Source organism: Giraffa tippelskirchi, chromosome 2, assembly GCF_054371585.1.
Source record: "Giraffa tippelskirchi isolate mGirTip1 chromosome 2, T2T-mGirTip1v1.2.pri, whole genome shotgun sequence".
Lineage (NCBI taxonomy): Eukaryota > Metazoa > Chordata > Mammalia > Artiodactyla > Giraffidae > Giraffa > Giraffa tippelskirchi.
Genome location: NC_137276.1, coordinates 57,851,822 through 57,872,868, shown reverse-complemented (window position 1 = coordinate 57,872,868; position 21,047 = coordinate 57,851,822). Strand labels below are relative to the sequence as shown.

The 21,047-nt window shown below is 56.7% G+C and overlaps 1 protein-coding gene and 1 long non-coding RNA gene across 17 annotated transcripts in view; one reads left to right on the top strand and one right to left on the bottom strand.

The window, feature by feature from the left end:
• The window catches only part of ZMIZ1 (zinc finger MIZ-type containing 1), a 239,945-nt gene extending 221,801 nt beyond the window's left edge, over nucleotides 1–18,144 (top strand). For 9 of the 16 annotated variants that reach the window (XM_081563819.1, XM_081563827.1, XM_081563803.1 and 6 more), the window contains 10 exons: nucleotides 461–635; nucleotides 1,133–1,274; nucleotides 2,805–3,015; nucleotides 4,122–4,227; nucleotides 5,080–5,240; nucleotides 6,649–6,716; nucleotides 7,020–7,088; nucleotides 7,572–7,816; nucleotides 9,089–9,255; nucleotides 14,358–18,144. In XM_081563819.1, coding sequence (XP_081419945.1) covers nucleotides 461–635; nucleotides 1,133–1,274; nucleotides 2,805–3,015; nucleotides 4,122–4,227; nucleotides 5,080–5,240; nucleotides 6,649–6,716; nucleotides 7,020–7,088; nucleotides 7,572–7,816; nucleotides 9,089–9,255; nucleotides 14,358–14,465 — 1,452 coding nt within the window. In that variant the 3' untranslated portion in view covers nucleotides 14,466–18,144. Of the gene's footprint in view, nucleotides 1–460; nucleotides 636–1,132; nucleotides 1,275–2,804; nucleotides 3,016–4,121; nucleotides 4,228–5,079; nucleotides 5,241–6,648; nucleotides 6,717–7,019; nucleotides 7,089–7,571; nucleotides 7,817–9,088; nucleotides 9,256–12,666; nucleotides 12,925–14,357 lie in introns of all 16 variants that reach the window. The other 7 variants (XM_081563798.1, XM_081563784.1, XM_081563790.1 and 4 more) reach the window with 1 other exon arrangement.
• LOC145535445 (uncharacterized) lies at nucleotides 9,780–13,879 on the bottom strand. The gene is made up of 3 exons (XR_014075418.1): nucleotides 13,769–13,879; nucleotides 13,301–13,467; nucleotides 9,780–10,074 (listed from the first exon to the last, which is right to left on the bottom strand). It is a non-coding gene; the product is annotated as an uncharacterized LOC145535445 (long non-coding RNA).
• Nucleotides 18,145–21,047: the final 2,903 nt, after the last annotated feature.

Genomic DNA, 21,047 nt, shown 5'->3' with positions numbered 1-21,047 from the left:
CTGGAGATGCTTCACGTCTGACTCCATCTGGGGACCCCAGTGTGGTGGGATGAGGATGAAGGACATGGCCTATAGTCATGCTGTGGGCAGCAGGAGACCTGGAATTGTTTCCAGCTTTCTTCTCCCCAGACTATATTAGGCAAGTCCTCCATCGCCCTGAGCCTGTGTTCTCATTGGTCAAATAGGCTAGGGACCCTACAATCTTTTGATGTCGTGACCCAAGTGAAGGGTGGTGATGCCCTTCCCAGACCCACCTGTCTTCCTATGAGGGCAGAGGCCTGAGTGCGGCCAGAGTGGAGGAAGGGGTTTCCCTCCGGGTTGGGGGGGTCCTCTTCCCTTGGGGGAGCAAGAGCCGCAGCCCTAGGATGCTAGGGTGGGCGGGGTCTGTGTCCACAGCCATGGCCCCTCCTTCCTTATTTCTTAAACCCTTAACCTATATGTGGTTTCTCTTTCCTTCCAGCCTCCCAGGCCGGTTCCTGTGGCAAACTACCCCCACTCACCTGTTCCAGGGAACCCCACGCCCCCCATTACCCCCGGAAGCAGCATCCCCCCATACCTGTCCCCCAGCCAAGACGTTAAGCCACCCTTCCCGCCTGACATCAAGCCAAATATGAGCGCTCTGCCGCCGCCCCCAGGTGAGCGCCCCACTCTCTCCTTCATGTCCTCCCTCCCTCTGTCCATCCACCTCCACATGCCCCCACCTCCCCTTCCCTCGGAGTACACCAGGAGTCAGGGGACTTGGAAGTCTGACTGCTGGCCTGTGTGGGCTGGGTGTGTGAGAAGAGTGGAGGGTATGAGAGCAGACCTCCTTTCCACCTGCCTGATCAGGGGGAGGCTGGGAGGCAAAGTGGCTCTCAGCTGTGGAAAAGGACTGGGAGAAGTCTTCAGGGCTTCCAGGGCAGATGGCAGGTGGGGACAAGAACCGGATGCGTGGGACTTGGGATGCAGGGATGGTCAGGATGGGGTCCGGTGGACCAGAAGATGCCAGGGGCTCTCTGGTGTACCCTTAACCACACAGCCCAGCTGCTGTGGCCCTGTTCACGCACACACACGCAGGACATGCAGCCAAGGGTGCGTGTCATGTGTCACGGCAGCCAGGGCGATGCGGCTCACCAGCTTCTCCCCTGTGCAGCCAACCACAATGATGAGCTGCGGCTCACGTTCCCCGTGCGGGACGGCGTGGTGCTGGAGCCCTTCCGCCTGGAGCACAACCTGGCCGTCAGCAACCACGTCTTTCATCTGCGGCCCACGGTTCACCAGACGCTGATGTGGAGGTGAGTGTAAGGGTGCGCTACAGCCCACGCCAGGTGGAGGTGGCCCTGAGGCTGACATTTGGGCCCTGGCCTTGCCTGGGAGAGGTGGTAACAGCATCTGTTTGACACCGTCACCTGTTCAGCATCGCTGACTGGGCCCTGCTGTGTGCAAGGCCTTGGGGATGTCATGGGGAACCTGCAGGTGCCTGGGAGACAGACAAAGTTGCCTTGGCATAGTGGCCCAAAGGTAGGGATCCGCTGTCACTCACCCCAGTCCTGTGCGAGTGCTCAAGGACAAATTCCCGGTGGAAATGGTGGCTAGCTGAGACCTAAAGGCTCAGAAGGAGGATATTCCAGCAGGGACTCTAAGCTGGCCCTGTCTGTGGCTCATGTGGCCAGAGGCAGAAATATAGAGAGGTGCAGGAGCAGGGCTGGGTCCTTCCTGAACCAGGCAAGCAGCTAGTCACTGGGCGGGGCTGCTGCTCAAACATCCAGCGCTGGAGTGTGGGGTCTAGAGGCCCCCTGCTAGCCCAGGCTCTGTGTTCTGAGCCTCTTATACCTGATCTCCTTTGATCTTATGAGTGGGCATTGCTTACCCTATTGACAGTGAGGAAACTGAGGCCAGAGAAGTGGTTAGCTTGGGTGAGTCCTCACAGGTAGCAAGACACAGAACTGGGAGTTGGGCTTGGACCTCTTAGACGCCAGGACCCATTGGTGTCTCCACCCTCGGTCCCTTCTCGTCCAGGACTCAGTTGCTTGCTGAGTACCTTGAGGGCATGAGATGTGTCTGAGCTGAGCGCCTGCCTGTGCACACAAATCTGTGCACACACACCTGCATACACACAGCTATGCACACACAGCTGGCCCACTGCCTTGATCAGGCTGCAGAGCAGGCCTGAGACAGCCAGGGTGAGCAAAAGGGCGTGGGAGCACAGATGCTCAGGCAGGAGAGACGCCTGTGCAGGGGCCTTGCTCACCCACCCCTCCTTACAAGTGAGTACCCTCACCCACGAGACATCCTGTGCCCTGGCCACTGGCCCTGCTCACCTTTCATGCATGTGTGGTCCCTGCTGGGTTTGTGGGGATTCTTTCAGGGCTATGTTCTTGGGGCTCACCATGGAGGGGAATGGGGGCACTGAACCAAACGTGGCCCTGGCCTGGGATGCTTCTTCCACAGGAGCCTAGGACATAATCAGTCTTCCAGCTGGTCTCGTTGAGTTAGTGTCTGTCCTTTCTGTCCCTCTGTCTCTGTCCTTACGTGCAGGGGGCTGGGAGATAGTGGCCAGAGTTGTGGGGCTGTGGTTAAACAGTGTGTGGGAGTCCTGGGGGAATTGGGGTTGTTGGAATGGGTTTTGATAGGTGGGGCCTGGGCAGTGAGAATGTCCAGGGAGCGAGAGGAGGTGGTCGGGAGAGACTTTATGGCTGAGGACGGAGTCCTGGGCGACTTGATGGGGGCTGTGATGAGGTCGAGGTGTGTGGCCCCGCCAGGCATCCTGGAGGCCCTGGGCAGCCCCCTGGCAGAGCCGCCGTGAGCCTCAGCTCCACCCCCAGGTCTGACCTGGAGCTGCAGTTCAAGTGCTACCACCACGAGGACCGGCAGATGAACACCAACTGGCCGGCCTCGGTGCAGGTCAGCGTGAACGCCACGCCCCTCACCATCGAGCGCGGGGACAACAAGACGTCCCACAAGCCGTTGCACCTCAAGCACGTGTGCCAGCCGGGCCGCAACACCATCCAGATCACCGTCACCGCCTGCTGCTGCGTGAGTGTGTGGGGGATGGGGGGTGGGGGCTGAGACCCTCAGCGCCCCGTGGGGTCAGCCATGGCCTGGGGTCCCGCTCCTCACAGCTCCCGGAGTGATCTTTTAGAAGTACCCCAGAAATGTGCCATTGTCCTCACCCCCCACCCCGCCGGGACTGTGGGATGAAATTCAGGCCGTCATGCTCTGGCCCAAGGCCTGACCTTCTCCCCTCTTGCACTACAGCCTCCCCTCCACTTCCTCCCAGAGCTCTTGGACACCACCTGCCCCCATGCCCACTACCTTTTTCCACTGGGGAAGTTCTGTGTCTCCCTCAAAGCTAGGCTCCATTCATGCCTCATTTGCAAGAAATTTTTATATTCTAATCATCTTTTCCCCCCAGACCCAACTCCCTCCCTTGATCACCCCTCACTGCTAGCTTAGAGCTCTGTATGTGTGTGTGTGTATGTGTGTGTCCCCTGACCTGTGACTCACTGCTCTGGGACCACATCTAAGCCACGCTTCTGTCCCCCAGGATCAGGGCCTGGCACTTGGGGCTTGCTTGGGAATTTGCAGTTTACCCCCACCACCACCACCCGCTGGCCTCCCTGGAGGAGGAAAAAGAGCTCTCATCTGGCCCTCATGAGAGTTGGGGCTTTAAGACCACCCAGAGATAGGAGTCACAGGACTAGGGATGCTGTCAGAGTGAGGAGCTTATGGGGGCTTGTTGGGGTGGGCAGTCCTGGAAGGCTTCCTGGAGGAGTGAAGACAAGACAACATCCTCTGGCAGGAAGGGTGGAGTAGGCATGATGGGGAACAGCAGGGTGCAAGGGTAGGAAGTGTTTGGCTCCAATCCTGATGCCTTGTGTCCTGTGACCTCCTTCGGGGGAGGGGAGATGCTATTTGAGCATCAGAATCAGCTTTGGTGGAGACCCACTGTCCCTAGGGAGTACCCCCTCTCTGGGTCCCCAGCTCACAGGTCCTTTAGGGCTCTCCCAGGTCCCAGGGACCCTCTCCTAGCAGGGCATCACTGTGGACGTGGGGCCCTTTCCCGTGTTTAGCCTCTGGGGCATGGTGAGTGGGCATGGGGGCCACGTGGCAGGGTCCGAGTCTCCGCTTTTTCTTGGCAGTCCCACCTCTTTGTGCTGCAGCTGGTCCACCGGCCCTCCGTGCGCTCCGTGCTGCAAGGCCTCCTCAAGAAGCGGCTCCTGCCTGCAGAGCACTGTATCACGAAAAGTGAGTGGGGGCTTGGGGCTGACACCACTGGGCCCTGAGGGTCCCCTGGCACCAGCCCCTCCCCACTCCCCTCCAGTACCCCTCCTCTGGGGCTATGGGGACAATTGGATGAGTACACAGTACTGTTATCACAGAATATGAGGCAGAGTAAACCAAGATGCCATGGTGTAGGTAGCCCGGGCAGGCTTCCTGGAGAAGGTGATCATCTGGAAGGATGGGAGGAACTGGAGAAGAGGGTTCTTTATTGTGGGGAAGCATAGAGGTCAATTGCAGACTGGACTCCTCACATCAACAGCCCAGGCCTAACTTGAGAGGGAGGGACTTGGCCCAGAGTCCCAGGAGCAGACACTTGGGGTAGGGGGCACCATGCAGTAAATGGGAAGTATACTATTACAGCCTCTTCAAATGTGCTTCTTAGTATGCTGAGCCCTAGAATCCTTCCAGGCCATTTCCACACTTGGAGAACTAAGTGCAAAAGTGCCTGTGGGGCTCTCCCACTGACCCAGAAAATCAGTGAAGTGCCAGACTGTTTTTGCAGGTTTTGCAGACAGTCCTGCCTTCCTAGTGAAGACAGGGCATGAACTGCAGAGACTGGGGGGCTGACGACATGGCCACCTCCAGGGACACTCCACACTTGTCACCTGAAGAGTGTCGTTCCAGAGTAATGGGCATCCCAGGGCCCCTAGCATGCCGAGCTTGCTTTTGCACAGGCCAAGGTGCCCTGCACCTATTTATGAGACCTCCCAGTGTTAGGGGGCATGGAGAACCAGTATGTGCATCAGCCACTTGAGGGAGTGGGGGAAGTACAGGACACCCTTGCCCTTCTTATCCACTTCTGCCTCCACCCTCCAGTCAAGCGGAATTTCAGCAGTGTGGCAGCCTCATCAGGCAACACGACCCTCAATGGGGAGGATGGCGTGGAGCAGACAGCCATCAAGGTATCTCTGAAGTGCCCCATCACATTCCGGCGCATCCAGCTGCCTGCTCGAGGCCATGATTGCAAGCATGTCCAGGTGAGCAGTCCTGGGAGGAGCCTCCTGGAGTCTGGCTGGGATGGCGATAGGGTAGGCGCAGGGCAGCAGGGCTGTCTCCAACCCTGGAAGGATGCCATGGCCATCAGCAGCTGATTTCACTCACTCATTCCTGCCATCATTTATCCATCAAGCAACTTCTCTGTGTACTCAGAGCTAGGTGCATCTGGTTTGTGTATCGTCAACAAGCTGTTGAACTGTCAGGACTTAACTTCTCTGGATTTGAGGAAGTCTCCTGAAGTTTTATTGAGCAGTTAGGATGGATATAAACCTCACTGGTAGGACCTGCTTCTTCCCTATGAACTAAGAGACATGAACAATTCAGTAACAAGGTTAGAAATAAGAGGATGGAGCCCCCACCCCCAAAATGAACGTGCTGGGGGTTTGGAATTCAGGCTTCATTGGTTATGCACCATCATAGCAATTGATTCTTCCCCTCGAAGCCTCAGTACCTCCTCTGGTCCGTGGGGACAGTTTCCTGCCCAACGTACAGAACTCTTTGGATATAACAGATAATGACAATTGTCATGATGTCTACAAACGGGAGAGGTAGCCACTCACTTCTGTTTGTTTCCTCTCTCAGAAGGAGCCAGAAAGAATTATAGAGACCTCTTCTGGAGCCCCAGAGGGCTCCAGAACTGGATTTAGACAGTCCCAGCCCTGGCAGATGTCATAAGCCAGCTGGAAATACTGCCTTTTCGGCCACCATGGCTGATGTGAACCTGAGAGCAGGGGCATCTCTGCCCGGTTCGTCTTGAGGCCTTGCCCTGAGCATGTGCCCAGGAAGTGGCTGTGGGTTGAGTGCCTGGTCACAGTTTGGGTGGCTAAACACAGGCAGCCTTAGTGGGTGAGATGCATTGGGTGAGGGCTACCCTGGGGCCAGGCCAGCCACATCCTCAGCCCCTACCCTCTCACAACAGGCCCCAAGGGCTTCATAGTGGGTCAGGAGCCTCCCTCCCCCAAAAGCTCCTTCCCTGGGAAAATGGGGGACAGGGGACATCTGGTTGCTTTATTTGTCTCATACATGCTGATGAACCAGATGGGGCGTGTCCTCCACGTGTGGGCTCAGCCAGTGAGAGGGCCAGGATTGGTGAGGGGCGGCTGCAGGAGAACTGGAAGGCTGCTCAGAGACCATGGGTCATCTGGTGCATGGGGCTGGTGTGAGAAGGGCTAGGCACAGGGTTGCAGGGACTCATCATGGTCCATAGGCTGTATGCACAGCAGAAAATAGGCAAGATTATCACCCCATCCAGCCCCCCAGCCCTGGGTCCCTCCCTGTCTCCCTCCCTGGTGGGACATCTTCATGAGGGTCCCACAGGTAGTTCCGGTTGCATATAAGTGGTTTCTGAGGGCCCTGGGCTCATCTGTCTTTGTCTCCCGGCTTCTGCAGTGCTTTGACTTGGAGTCATACCTGCAGCTGAACTGCGAGAGAGGGACCTGGAGGTGTCCTGTGTGCAAGTAAGTGATACCTGCCTCAGCATAAGCACGGTTGCCTGGCTGTGGGAGGAGCTCTGGGCCTGTTCTATGGGGTCCAGCCACCTCCCACCTGCCCTAAATGCACAGCAGAGGGGCTCAGATTACAGGGGCAGTGCACAGTCCCCTTGTACCAAGCTGTCACAAGGCTGCCCTCTCCTGTTGGTGCTCCAGTAGTAACCAGCGGCAGGGGCTGAGTCCCTTGGACACAGCGGGGAGGAGCGGGCTGTGTCTCCACCCCTTAGGGTCCAGGAGCCAAGGCCAAGCTCCGCCTCTCTCCTTTTCCAGTAAAACTGCTCTGCTGGAGGGCCTGGAGGTGGATCAGTACATGTGGGGCATCCTGAATGCCATCCAACAGTAAGTAGGCCTCTCCACGTGGGGGAAGGGGGTGGGTGAGGGGCAGCGGGAATGCGGGCCCTGATGGTATGAGGTGAGTATACATGGTTGCCCCTGATAATTTATCCCCCAATGGGCCGGCAGACCATTTTCCCACATCCCTCACCTCTCTGCAAATTTAAGGGCTTCTCTACCTGGGGGCAAATGAACTTTCCAGAAAGGACCACGCTCAGTCAGAACAGGAAGCTGACAGTGCGTGCAGTGGTGGCCATGCCATGAGTGCAGGCTTTGGGGCCAGCTGCACAGCCACTTGCTTTTCCTAGCCTGTCTCCCCTTCTCTCCAAAGATGTAAAAGTCCCCCAGACCTCTGTCCTAGGCAGAGAGTGATGGGAATGGGGGCAGAGCGAGCCTGGGTGAGAGCATCACAATGTCTGTTCAAGCTGAAGGCTCTTGTGTCTACAACCTGGTACCCAGGACCCCAGCTCTGCCCCTTTGCTTCCCCAGCTCCGAGTTTGAAGAAGTGACCATCGACCCCACATGCAGCTGGCGGCCAGTGCCCATCAAGTCAGACCTACACATTAAAGATGACCCTGATGGCATCCCCTCCAAGAGATTCAAGACCATGAGTCCCAGCCAGATGATCATGCCCAACGTCATGGAGATGATCGCTGCCCTGGGCCCTGGCCCGTCCCCCTATCCACTCCCGCCTCCGCCTGGGAGCACCAACTCCAACGACTACAGCAGCCAGGGTGGGTGACGGCCGATGAGGAGGGAGGGAGAAGCCGTGGCGGGGGCCCAGGATTTCTGGGGTGATGGTGGCAGGTGCAGGGAAGGTGTGGTGTGAAGAGGCAGAGGTAACTTGCACTCCAAAAAACAACACCCCACTGCTGGCCTTGGGGTGCAGTGCCATCCTTCCTTCTCCGTCCCACTGCTCAGTTCCATCCAGCCCTGTGGGTTGGTACCCAGTTGGGAAGGCATGCGTGAGACGCTGCTCTGTGAGCCAGCCTCCTTCCCCTCGCAGCCCGCCCTGCTCAGCCTCTTCTCCTGACTCCTGGAGCTCCCAGGCCAGCAGCTGCTGATCTCAGGGGCTTCAGAGCCCGCTTTGCTTGAGGCACCACCACCACCCTGCCCCTGGAGTTCTGGCCCTTCCCCAGGCCCCTGTGTTTCTTTCTGATGTTCTACGTATTGTCCCTGACCCTGCAACTCTCCCATCCTCTGAGAGACAGAGTCCAAGGGCCTGGAGCACCCGCCTTCAGCCACCAAGCTCACCGTAACTGTCCCTCACTCTCTCTCCTGCCCAGACCCAGCTGCACTGCACTGCCCTCGGTTCCCAGAGAGGACCTTCCCTGTCCCCAAGAGGCTGGGGATGGCAGTGCCCCACGGAATCCCTACCCTTAGGTCCCCTGGGCTCCAGGATGATCAGATTCCCAGAGAGGTTAGCCTACCTAGCCAGAGTCCCACAGCATACTGAGGGGCCCAGCTTTCCAGCGTGCTGATCCTCTGAGCTCTCGCCACCACCGCACGGTAGAGGGAGCAGCGGCTTGGGGGCCAGACGGCTGGCTTCTCAGGATGGACTCTCGAATCTAACACGGCTTCCTTTGTTTACTGGGAAGATTCTGGCCACCTGCTCTGGGCCTGGGTCATCCCAGTGATGAAGGGCAGGCATGTGGGGGCTGCAGGGGAGCAGGTCTGGGGGCTAGCTCAGCAGATCCTGCAGAGAGTTCAGACTTGGGCCTCATTCTAGGACCCTCTGCCAACAGGAGGCCCGCCCACCCCGTCCCCCTACGCTGGCCCTGCTTGTAGCTGTAGACTAGCAGACACCCGGGGGTGTGAAGGCCGGTGGGAAAAGGCTGCCCTGGGCCCCGCCATACAGCCTGGAGGTCTAAGCTGCCAGAGCCCACCCTAGCCTTGCAGAGGGTTGGGCCTGCATTCTTCATTTCCACACTCTGATTCCCTGGGCAGGAGTGTGGGGGGCATTTCCCCTCTGGATAACACCCCTGCCGATCTGGTTCTATCCCTAGGAAACAACTACCAAGGCCATGGCAACTTTGACTTCCCCCACGGGAACCCTGGTGGGACGTCTATGAACGACTTCATGCACGGGCCCCCCCAGCTTTCCCACCCCCCGGACATGCCCAACAACATGGCCACCCTCGAGAAACCCCTCAGTCACCCCATGCAGGAGACTGTGAGTACCTTTTCCTTGCCCATGACCCTCCACCTCCCTGGTGCCCCCGGCCCCAGTGTGGGGCTGTTTGGGACAGAGGGCTCCCCTGGACCTTTCTAATGTTTGCCTGGTTCCCTCCCAGGCAAAGGGGAGGACGAAGAGTTGAGTCTGGGGACTCAGGAGGGAGTTGGGGGCCTAACCCAGGCTGGGTCATGGCCCAGCAGCATCCCTGGATTTGGCTGTTTCACCCAGAATATCAGGTTCTCAGATGGGGGAAACTTCAGGCTGTTACCTGCACATACATACTGCATACATATGCACACGTGCAGATGCCTGCACACACCTCACACGCAGGCCCACACACTGCCATACACAGGCCCACATCCTACACACGTGCACACACACACATGCCGTCCCGTTACACACACTCTAACACTGACTTATAGCTCTATCCAGCCATCTTGAATTTTGTCCCAAACCCAGGCACTTTACTCCCTGAGAGTCTGATCACCTCCTTCTGCAAAAAGAAACATGAGGACACCTACTTATCCCAAGAGTATTCACTTCTCATCCTGTTTCACATATTAACACACACTCTATTGCTGAGAAAGCCCCTTTAGGTGAGGTGCCCTGTGCCGTCCAGTGCCTTCTCTTCCTGTGGCCCCGACAGCAGTGGTGGGAGGTCTGACCACCTCCCAGGTCCTCATCTAGGCAGCGCTGGATGATTCCACTTGATCTAGCGGATGTTTTCTGAGTCTGACCTCCCGGCTGTGCCTTGTATCAGTTGCAAGCAAGACAGACGCAGGCCTCGTGCTCATGGAGCAGAAGTTCTGGTGGTGCCTGGATGGAGGAGACACAGTTGGGGTTTTGGGAAGGCCGAGACCCAGGGGCTGAAGACTGAGCCCTCTGTTATTCTTTGTGTCTCTCATCTCAGCCAAGGGGCAGTGACGGAGGGCCTGGCAGTAGGTCCTGGGTCACAGCTGCCAGAGAGAAGGGGCCAGGGGGTCTCGTCAACGCCCAGCAGTGGGGTTGGGCCTACACCCGAAGGCACCTCTCCAAGCTCTCCATTCTCCACAGTGTGGCCTCGAAGGAAGGGGCCTCTCTGGATTGTACTGTGTTCCCCACACTTGACATGGAATTGGCTCTGCCACTGGGCCAGGGGATTGTCCTATACACCAGAGCCACTAATTCTCAGCAGGACCGACAATTAACCAGAAGGACTCTGAGTAAGGGGCACTGTAGCAACTTGCCCGCAGAAACCCAGAATGCCACATCAGAAATAGCTGCTTTCACAGACCTTCGGCCATGATTTTGTAAGTTACTTTTTGCCCTGTGGGGCTTCCGATTTCTGGGAGCCTTTCTCCTGGCCCCATTCCCTGGCCCTGCTCCCCAGGATCTCAGCATTCCATGCCCAGGAGTCACCCAGATCACCCCCTGACCCCATATTCACATGGCACCTTCTGAGTCCTCACAATTCCCAACACTCAAACACGGCAGCGGGGGCAGTGTTTCCTTCCCCTGTCCAACAAGACTCTCTCCTGCCTTGTCAGCTCTGCTGCCTGGGGTCTTTGCAGAGGGACCTAAGCCTGTGAGTTGATTTCCCAGCCCCCCAGGATGCTTCTCAAATATGCACCGTCCTCGCCTGTTTCTGGGCTTATGTTAGATGGTGACTAGACCCAGAAATACAGATGCACAAGGTGGTGGGGTGCAATCACAGGTCGACCAACTCCCCACACCTGCCCAACCAGAGCAGCCTCACAAGGCTGAGCACGAGGCCAGGAAGGACTCCCAGTGCATAGTGGGAGGGCCCCAAGCAGGCACTTGTTCACCCAAGGGCTCTCCTGCGCCAAGTGGGAGGTTGATGGGTGTGTCAGCAGCCCCACAGAGCACCCGCCCCTCCGGGCTCTGAGATAATCCAGCAAGATGTCGGGGCCAAAGAGGGCAGCTGTGTCAGCAGATCCAGGGGACTGTCTGTCTGGGGCTGGGCTGCTCCAGGTGTGTGGAGCCCCCTCCGGCCCCCTGCTTCCCAGAGTGGTCACCGTGAAGCACCGCCGGCGTGGGGAGGAGTCACAGACCAATCTTAGACCTGTGGTGGCCGTCCCTCCATCCCCTCCTGGTCCTTCTTACTTCATTTGCATCCCACACGTGTTCCCCCAGGGTCGCCAACCTTAAGGTCATGTGGACATCTCCTGTTCTCAGGGCTCCAGGCTGTAGGGGCAGTGCTTGCAGGGGGCCACCTGAACTATGGGCTGAGGCTGGCCCACAGCAAGGCCCAGGAAACCACTTTTAGGAGAAACAGGAAGAAAAACTGGGTTCTGGAGATCAGGATGGTGTGGCTGCTGTTTGCAAACCCATGAAGGAAGTGTCAATGTTTCTGTGTGGCCCAGAAGACGGGACGGGGAGGAGGGTACCGAAAGACCACAGAGACATGTGGCCACCTGGCTGCCCATTCCAAATGAGCAGCCTGGCCCATCAGGGAGCTCCCTGCGCTAGCAGAGTGTGAGGGGCGTTGGGGCCGGGGCTGGGGTGGGGGTCGCTTGGGGAATGCCGGAAATGGGGCCAGGACCTGGACTCAGCCTTTCACTCTGAGATCTGAGCTCTGAAGGCAGGATTGCCTGAGGCAGCAAACAGACCAACAGGGGAAGTTTAACTCTCACTCACTCACTCATGTGTCCCCTGCCCACCCACAGCCCCTGTGCACATGGGGTGGGGCGTGGGCCCTTAGGTTGTCTCTGAGAGAAGCATGCCCATGGATGCCCAGGTGGGTGGCCAGCAGGCAGGATTAGGAAGCCCCAGATTTGCTCCTTTTCCATGGGCTCAATTACATCCTACCTGGGGCAGGAGGCAGAGCTCACACCGGAGCCCTCGCTGCCACCGGAGTCTGTGTGCCCAGCGTCACCCCCAGCCCAGGGCCCACCTGGGGGCGCAGACCCCCACCCCGAGCTGCACGCCTGCCCCATGCTGTCGTCCATGTCTGCTCTCCGCCAGCCCAGCTCGGGCCTGCACCACGCCGCCAGCAGCGCTCCTGCCCACCTCCCTGCCCCCTGGAAACATGCCCATTTCGCTTCTCCATCCTGCCCTTGCTGTTGTTCATTGTGCTGGTGTCCGGGCCAGGGAGGCAGAGGGGCTCCCAGGGGCCTGACTGGGCCCTGAGATCTCAGTGTCTCCGCTCATCTCAGAGCCCTTGGCCGCCTCCCTCCCAGCCCCATGTGGCCTCAGCCTCCCTGATGGGCGGTTTCGGGGGGAGGATTTTTATTTGTTTGTTTCTCTGCAGAGGAAAAAAAAAAAAGCATTCAGCTTTGTAGAGAGGGGTGGCTTTGTTTGGGGGGTTTGTTATTTTCCTGGTTTGGTTTGGTTTTCATTTCTCCAGGCGTCTCGTCGCTGTACCTCGTCACCTCACCTCTCTTTTTCCTGCTCTCTCCTCCTCCACAGATGCCACACGCTGGCAGTTCTGACCAGCCCCATCCCTCCATACAACAAGGTTTGCACGTCCCACACCCCAGCAGCCAGTCAGGGCCTCCATTACATCACAGTGGGGCTCCTCCTCCTCCTTCCCAGCCTCCCCGGCAACCGCCACAGGCCGCTCCCGGCAACCATCCACACAGCGACCTGACCTTTAACCCCTCCTCAGCCTTAGAGGGTCAGGCCGGAGCGCAGGGAGCATCTGACATGCCGGAGCCTTCGCTGGATGTAAGTTGGGGTCACCACGTGCCTTGGCCTGGGGCTAGGCCTGGCACGGGGACCTGTCCGAGAGCAGGGGCGGGTGTTGAGGGCCCGAGGCCCGGGGTGGAGGAGGTATAGGTGAGGAGGGGTGGGCGACCGGAGGGTGGGCCCCACCAACCTGCCTCCCCTGGCTCCAGGACCAGGGAACCCCACAGCGGGCCAGCCCCCTCCGAGGGTCCCACGTCCCCTCCCCCTCTCTGCTGGCCCCATCCCCTTGGCCACAGTCCCGCAGGCCAGCCCTGCCCTGCCTCGCCCAGGCCCTCACAGAGTCCCTCTGGGCTGGTCCTGGAGGCAGCCCGAGAGGGTCCCCACCCGTCCCCCCCCTTCCCCCACATCGGCTTGCCATCTTTGCGTCTGCCACACTTTCCGGCCCCAAAGCAGGGGAGGGGCTGGAGGGACAGAGTCCCTCTGTCTGTGTCGCTGGTGTATGTCTGTCTCCAGTTTCTGGTCTGTGTGTTGTCCATGCCCTGTGCTTCTGTGCTTCGCTCCATCGCTCACTGTGAGAGGCCCCTGTGTGGGGTGAAAGAGAATTGGCCTCTGGTCACGCTGGGAGTGGTGGTGACTGAGGTGGAAGTGGGCAGCTGAGATTTAGAGATCACCACCACCACCCCCGACATTGAGAACTGAATGGTCTGGAAGGTGGGGCAGGGGGACACTGGGTGATGGGTGCTGGGTAGCTGGACAGGGCTGCCAGGGAGAGGGACACTTGCCCCTCCCATCCCTCATCCCTAGACTCTAGATTCCCAGACAGGAGGCCCGCCCTCTTCTCCATCACTGCTTTCCCTCACGCCCCAGCCCCAGCAGGAGTCACCCTTTGTCTCTGTAGTGAATGGGGTTCACTTGGCTTTTTGGCCATCTTGAGTTCTTGTCTGACTCTCCTCTGCAGACCAGGCCAGGGCAGGTACTTTTAGATTGGTGAGGGTCCCCTGTGAGATCAGAAGATTCCAAGGACCTCACAGGAGAGGGTAGGGTTGGTCTACCAGCCAGCCACGGGCTCAGCAAGGAGCCAGGAGTTCTTGGGCGAGGTGTGGGGCAGTGGGATCCAAAGAGACCACCCAGTCTTATGTGCAAAGCCACTTGGGTTTTGCTGGGAGGCCTGAGTGACCCCCAGTTGCTTGTGGCAAGTCTAAGGAATACTCTGTTCATTGAGGAGCCTTCCCAACTGGTGGACTGAGGGCCCCACTGTCCAGACTTGAAGTAAGCACGGTGTGCTCCAGACCAGCATGGTGGCCTGGGTGTATCTGGGGACCACCAGCACTTAGTTTCCCCTGTTTGGGCCAGGACCCCAGGAGGCAGGTCGAGGGCAAGTAAACAGGCCTGGGGGTGCCCTGCCTTCCTCACCCTGGGCTGGCCAAGCCCTCAGCCAACACCTCAACTGGGCTTCTGTACTTCTCTTCCAGCTCCTTCCAGAACTCACAAACCCCGACGAGCTCCTCTCATACCTGGATCCCCCCGACCTGCCGAGCAATAGTAACGATGACCTCCTGTCTCTCTTTGAGAACAACTGAAGCCCACCCCTGCATCGGGGCCACCCCTCCCCACTCAGCCTCCTTCCCCGTCCGCCCCCCACACTTCCCTGCTGGGAGCCCGAGCCCTCGGACCGCCTCTTCTGCGGCCTTCAGAGCCGAGGGGCAGGAGGGTGCGCTGTAAAGGCGGTGCAGGTCTGGAGCCCATGCCCAGAGCAGGCCCTGAAGATGACCCTCGAGACGGGGCAACAGCCCAGGGAGGGGGCACACACTGATGGCGGCTTCCAGACGACCCTCCAGTGCCCCTCAGATTCTTCCAGTTTCTCAACTGTAACCCAGCTTCCCTGCTTCGTGGCCCAGAGCCGCCTCCAAGTGACTGAACCTGAGAGAGAGCCCCCCAGACCCCGGCGGCCCCAAGCCTTGGAGGAGCAGCAGCAGCTGGCGGCAGTGAGAATGGCCTGCCCACCACCACCACCACCACCCCCCCCCACAGAAAAGCACAAACCTCTGGGCAAGAGAACTCTCAGGGGCCAAGGTTATCGCTTTGACCCCAGACCTCTAAGCCAGGATACCCTATGAACAGTCTCAGAAAGCAGAGAAAAAAGACAAGATTCTGTGTTTGGGAGAGGGTGAGCCATTCACCCTCTTGCTCGGGGATGGATGGAAAAGGGAGTCAGGGCCTCTCAAAGCCAGGATGGCCCTAGAACCACTGACTCAGGCCAAGGCCCAGCCTTGGGGGGGGGGGGTGCAAAGAAAGAACACAACTGAAATTATTGTGCCCTTAGTTGGAGGGAGGGGGGGCCACCAGTCAAAGTTGGAGTCCAGTAGAATCAGCAACTTATAGTTTTGCTACAAGCCTCTCCTTGTTTTTAAACGACCGCAACAAAGCTATGAAGTCACTTGGAGAAGAGAAACATTGCACTTGGACAGCAAGCGAACCATTTCTCCCCATGTGTTCTGTTTCCTTCCTCTGCTCCCCCTCCCCTACCTCTCTGAGACTGTTACGTGGGACGCCCACGTCCCTCTGTCCCAGTGCCCCTGTGTCACCCGGACGGCAAGGTGGGTGATGGAAAGGCAGGGGATGCAAGGGCTCAGCAGCAGGAACCCCGGGCAGCGCTCTCTCTCTGGCTCCTTTGTCTGTCTGGTCTGTGCTCCAGGCTACACCGGGCTCCAACCCAGTCCATCGCCGCGTGTGCCAGGATCAAGCATCGCATGGTATTTCTGTGGCTGTCTCAGCCCCAGCTCTTGGCCGCCAGCCTCTCCCTCGCTTCGTGTCCCTCTGCTCTTGCAAGCTCACCCCACACTCCTGCTCCAGCAGAAGCAGCCTCCGATTTTCCCTCTGTGCTTTGCTTCATCCAGCCAACCGCTCACTCTCAGAGTGCCCCGGGTAGCTTTCTGTGCATCCGTTTTGTTCCAGGCTCCCCTGTGCTCCCTGAGCCATGTGGCCTGTGATGCTGGGCGGTTGGGTCGCTTGGATCTCCTCTGTAAATTTGTCGTGCCCCTCCCCTGCTGCTGCCCGGGGCCTTCACTTGCTCCCCCGTCCACTGTCTATGTGTTGGGTCTCTGTCTCCCTCTCTGTTGGCCGGGGGACACCCAGCACTCCTCTGGATTTGACCGGAACATTGGCCCCAGCTGTTGACTTTCGGTCACGGAACCAGACGGCCCGGCACAAAGTTTTCTGTAGGAAAGCTGCCATCGTCCCTCTCCCACCCCTTTTCCTTTGTCCCGTTGTTGAGGTTTTTTCAAACAGCGTGGTGTTCCGTATGCAAATCAATTATTTTAAGAATTGCTTTTGTAAATATCTTTGTGAATATTTTAGTATTGTCTTTGATAATATTCAACATTTTCATGACCTGGTTATAGCCTTTGCTGGTGTTTTTAAAATACCTTGACTCAACGACAAAGACCGAGTCCCTTTTTTTAAAAAAAAAACAACAAACAAAAACAAAAAAGCAACCAGGGCCATTTGTACAGATGAAGGGACGAAAAGCATGGGTGGCTGTACCATGAGTTAGACGAAGACCAGGCTACCCGCTGTTGGTAGCCATCCCCGGTTGGCTGGCGGGGCCACATGACACTCCGACCAGTGACCCTTAGCCCCAGCTGTGTCAGGCCATCTGGGGGTGCCCCGCCCCAGACAGACCTATAGATGCCTTCCTTAGAATTTCCCGCTTCCTGCCTTGCAAGACTGTCTCAAAAAGGCCTGGGTGTGTTCTGGTTATCAGGTTGTCCCCACTCTGCTCACCAACCTACCCACAGCTTTCTAGCACAGAGGGTCGATCTACTGCCCACAACCCAGGCTCCGGGCACCTCCCTCAACCGTCTGTGAGTAAGCCGTGGGCTCAGCACCCTAAGGTGGATTTCCTGGGTCCCCTCTCAAGCAAGCCTCCACCAGCAAGTTCAGCAAAGAGCTTTCCAGACCCGTGGTGCCTGCAGCCTGCACTCTGGGCACATACTCTTCCAGAGTGATTTTGGAGCTGGGTTGGTGGGGCACAGGGGTGGGCATCAAGGCATCCGGGGCTGGAACAAGCCCCAGCTGGTGACACATTCAGGTGATGACGGCTTCCCCAAGCAAGGGCGGTTCTGAACTCCGGGGAGATGCTTCCCTGACCCTTTCGGATGACTACTTGGAGCCATATGTAACCTCAGCAAAAACGATGCCTCAGCAAGCCACTTCTCCATGACAAGCATTCACCCAGGCCACAGGCACATTGCTGCCTCCACTCCATGGGATGGACAGGGCGCCAGCAGGCAGGCGGGAAGGCCCAAGTACAAGCAATCACCCCATCTTCTTGGTTTGAAGCTTTACCCATGGATCATGTTCCTGTAGCCATTTTTATTTTTTAAGGAACTAATACTTTCTCCCTAATGGAAGCCCTGAACCCCCAGAGAGCTCCACGTCTGCTCCCTCGGCCTCACCCAACCAGACAGGGCGACGTGGGCAGCAGCCACTCAAGGGACATGTGTACATATGTAAATGAGAAATAGAGACATGTTAACAGATGCATTCATTTCCCTCGGAATGTGTATTGTTTTTATTTTACGGAACAAAACAAAAAGGCTTGGAACTCCATCTTATGTGGAAAAAAACTAGATCCTGTCTGTTAGCGTCTGTGAGGTCTCTCTCCGCATCTGTCTCATCATGTAATATACTCTGACTCTGTGTGGAAAGGAATTTTTTGTTCCGTTTTTGTTTTTATTTTACCTACATGTACTATTTAGCTTCAGTGTACTAGTCCTGCCACCTGTGTATTTTTAGGGTGCTATGGAAATAATGAAAAGAAACGGGGATTTCAGAAGAAAATTGTAACCAAATTCATACTTTGTATAATTTTTGATATCATGATCGCAGGTGATTGACACACACACACACATGAACACACACCCACTGTGCAGCCTGAAGTAACCCCCACAGCGACCGTCATCGTCTTTGTACATCTCTGTACAATGCAATCATTTCATACTTTAAACTGGTCAGAAAACTAATTGTGATTTCTAGTCTTGCAAAACTGTATGTAGTTAGATGATGTGACAGCCTCTAATATTTATCTAATAAATATGTATTCAGATGAAACCTGTATATTAGGTGTTCATGTGGTTATTTTGTATTTAAAGATCAAATTATTTGACTATTGCTAGACATTTCTATACTCTGTTGTAACACTGAGGTATCTCATTTGCCCATGTTAATTTTTTTTCTAAATAAATGGACAAAAATGAAGGTTTGGCGAACTAGCGATTTTGTGAATGGTAAGGAGCGGTTTGGGTGTTTGCTGGTTTTGCTTTTCAACCGCCACCCCTGCCCGATCACCCTGCAAAACAAAACAAGCAAAAACTGCTTAAGTCAGGTGTTAAGTCGGAGAAGCCCTTGACACAGGGGTCCCTGCAGAGAACCTGGAACCTAGCCCAGATGAATGTGCAGAGCCCAGTGGCCTCACCTCCAGGTCTCCAGCAGCCCCTGGTCCTGGTGGAGGGATGGCCTGGCAGGCAGGAAGGGGACCCTGAATGGCACCAGGCCCTGTATGGGGTGCTGGGACTCAGATCCAGTGTGACTCAGGCTATACAGTGCTGTCTGGGCTCTGATAGCAAGCCCCTGGTGGATTCTCTGGGCTTAGGAACAGGAATCTCATCATGTTAACACCGCGGCTGTCCCACTGACCACCTCTCTCTGGCCACCCTACTTCTCAGCACCCTCGCCCCCTTCCCCTTTAAGGGGGACCTTAAGTCTTTTATTGCAACTTACATAGGCTTCTTCGCTACAGCCACTGCCCAGGTCCTGTTTCTATTAACTGTCCTTACAGCCTCAGACACACAACTGACTTCCCTTCCTGTGTCTCCTCCTAAACTTTGGGGAAGTGAATCTGATTCTCAGAGCCCAGCATCAGAAGAACACCCCTCTTCTCTCAGCTCTGGCCTCAGAAAATAGGACAGACTAGAATTTGGCTGTTGTGGCTTTCCCTCCGCAGAGACGGTGTGAGGGCAAGTCCAAAGAAGGAAGTGGGGTCTGGTAGGCACCCTAAAGTATATCCCCTGCAGTGTGCGTGTGTTGGGGGGGCGCAGAATGTGTGTCAGGAGAGAGCACAGGTCTGCATGTGAGCAGGTGTGTGTGTGCCAGAGTGACCCAGGAGGACGTGTGCAGGGTGTCATCAGCCACAGAACTGCCTGTGGAGAACCGGGGGCCGGGAAGTCCCCTGCCTCCAGGCCTTCTCCAGGGTGGCCAGCTTCTCTTCTTGGAGGGAGATAGAAGGGGAGGAGAGGAGGAGAATTTGCATTAAACCTGGAATCCTGTGGCCACTGCCTTCTGCTTGCAAGAGGCATTTTCTCTGAGAACCGACACTCCTGGAATAGGGATGAGTAGCATCAACGACAGCTTCCCAAAGGGGCCCCCAGTTCCCCACTGCCCTGGAGCAGAGCTTTCCCATGGCCCTGTCAGTGGCTCATGAAATCATTGAGTTGTGACAAGAACTTTTTAAAGAAATAGAATGAAATAGAAAACACAAACAGCACCCTTACAAAGTGCGGGCGCCAATTGTATCGTGAAACTTTTGGTGCACTTGTGTATCTGTGTCTGCTGAATCATGTTGTAAAATTAATTCTTACTTGTGGGTTGTGGTTAAAAACAAAAAGTTTAAATGCCATTGCCTTAAAGGCAGGAAGTGGGCAAGGGGTGGGGAGGGAGAGGCAGGGCAGTATGCTCCCCTAACTTAAAGATAAAAAGCAAACCTTCCTGCTGTTCTAGCTTCAGAGCCCGAAGCCAGGGATACAGCTTAATACAGTCAGGTGACCGCCTAGCAAGGCTACACGGAGACCCACCCACCCCACCCCTCTAGCTCCTCCTGAAACCGACTATTTCCTTCTGTAGGCATAGAGTGAGAGAAGCCCATGGGAAAATCCCAGGAAGAGCCTCACTCAGAGCAGCTTGGAACTCAGCCTCCTGCCATACCGCTCTCTACCCTCTGCTTCCTCTTTCCCCTCACACATCTTCAGCATGTCCTTCAGCCCATGCGTCATCTTGCGTTTCCATTCTTCCCAACCCACCCTGGAAAGCCCCCACCCTGAACGCAATGACAGTCCCTCAACATAAGGCCATAGAGTGCTGGCAGGGAAAGTTATTCAGCCCCCCATGTGGCTTCCAGGACAAATCAGGATCTCCTGCTTCACTGAGACCTCAGGGCAGGGACTCCTACCTGCCCACCAATTTCACTCTTCTTCAGCTCCAGCCTCCTGCTACACCATGCCCACCTTGCTTAGCAGGCTACCCTACTCTCACATAGACCCCCACTAACCTTCCCCCACCCACTAACCTGTGTTCATCCTCCCCCAGACTTATCTTTTTCCGCCCAGGCCCAGAGGATGTGGTGTTCCTTCCCCAGTCAGGACCAGTCCCTCCTCAGCCTCTGAAACTGTCACCTCCATCTTTTCTGGGAGGGACTTCAGCCCCTTCCCCGACCCTCCCCCACTCCCTTCCCCAGGCCTGGAGCTTAAGGCTCTGGGTCTAACAGCCTCACCCCCACCCTTGGCTGTCCAGCCTCTCTGCTCCTTCTCATGCAGACTTCTCAGTCTTTCCTTGATCGCTCATCATCCTTGACACCATGCAGCCAACGTCTCTGACATCCTCTGAAATTTCTCTCACAAGGTCACCTACGACCCTTTGTTTTCTCAAGTCTGCTCCCCTTTTGGAGACTGAAACTCATGGCTGTTTTGACAGTTGTCACTTCTGCCCTGAAACTCCTTTCCCTCGGATTCCATGACAATCCCTCTTCTGGGTCTTTGATACTCCTGAAGCGCCCTAACCCTGTTGTCTTCCTTGTCTTCACAAGTTCCATGGTCACTAAGAGCAGTGGAGGTCTATCATGCTCCCATTCTCTGGCTGGCACCCATCCCTAAGGGTGCAGAGGGTGTTAGCTACCAGCAGCTCACTTCTCTTCACAGGACAGTTGTCCTCAGCAGACAGGGACCTCCTTGCCTGGGAGGTCACCCACCCCACACACACACATGCACGCCTGCCAAGGATTCCGCACTCAAAGACTGATTACTAAAAGCCACCAAATGACAGCCTTTACTGCAGTGTGGTTAGCATCCTCTGTGGATCTGGTCGGGGCCAAACTTCACCCGAGGCCAGAT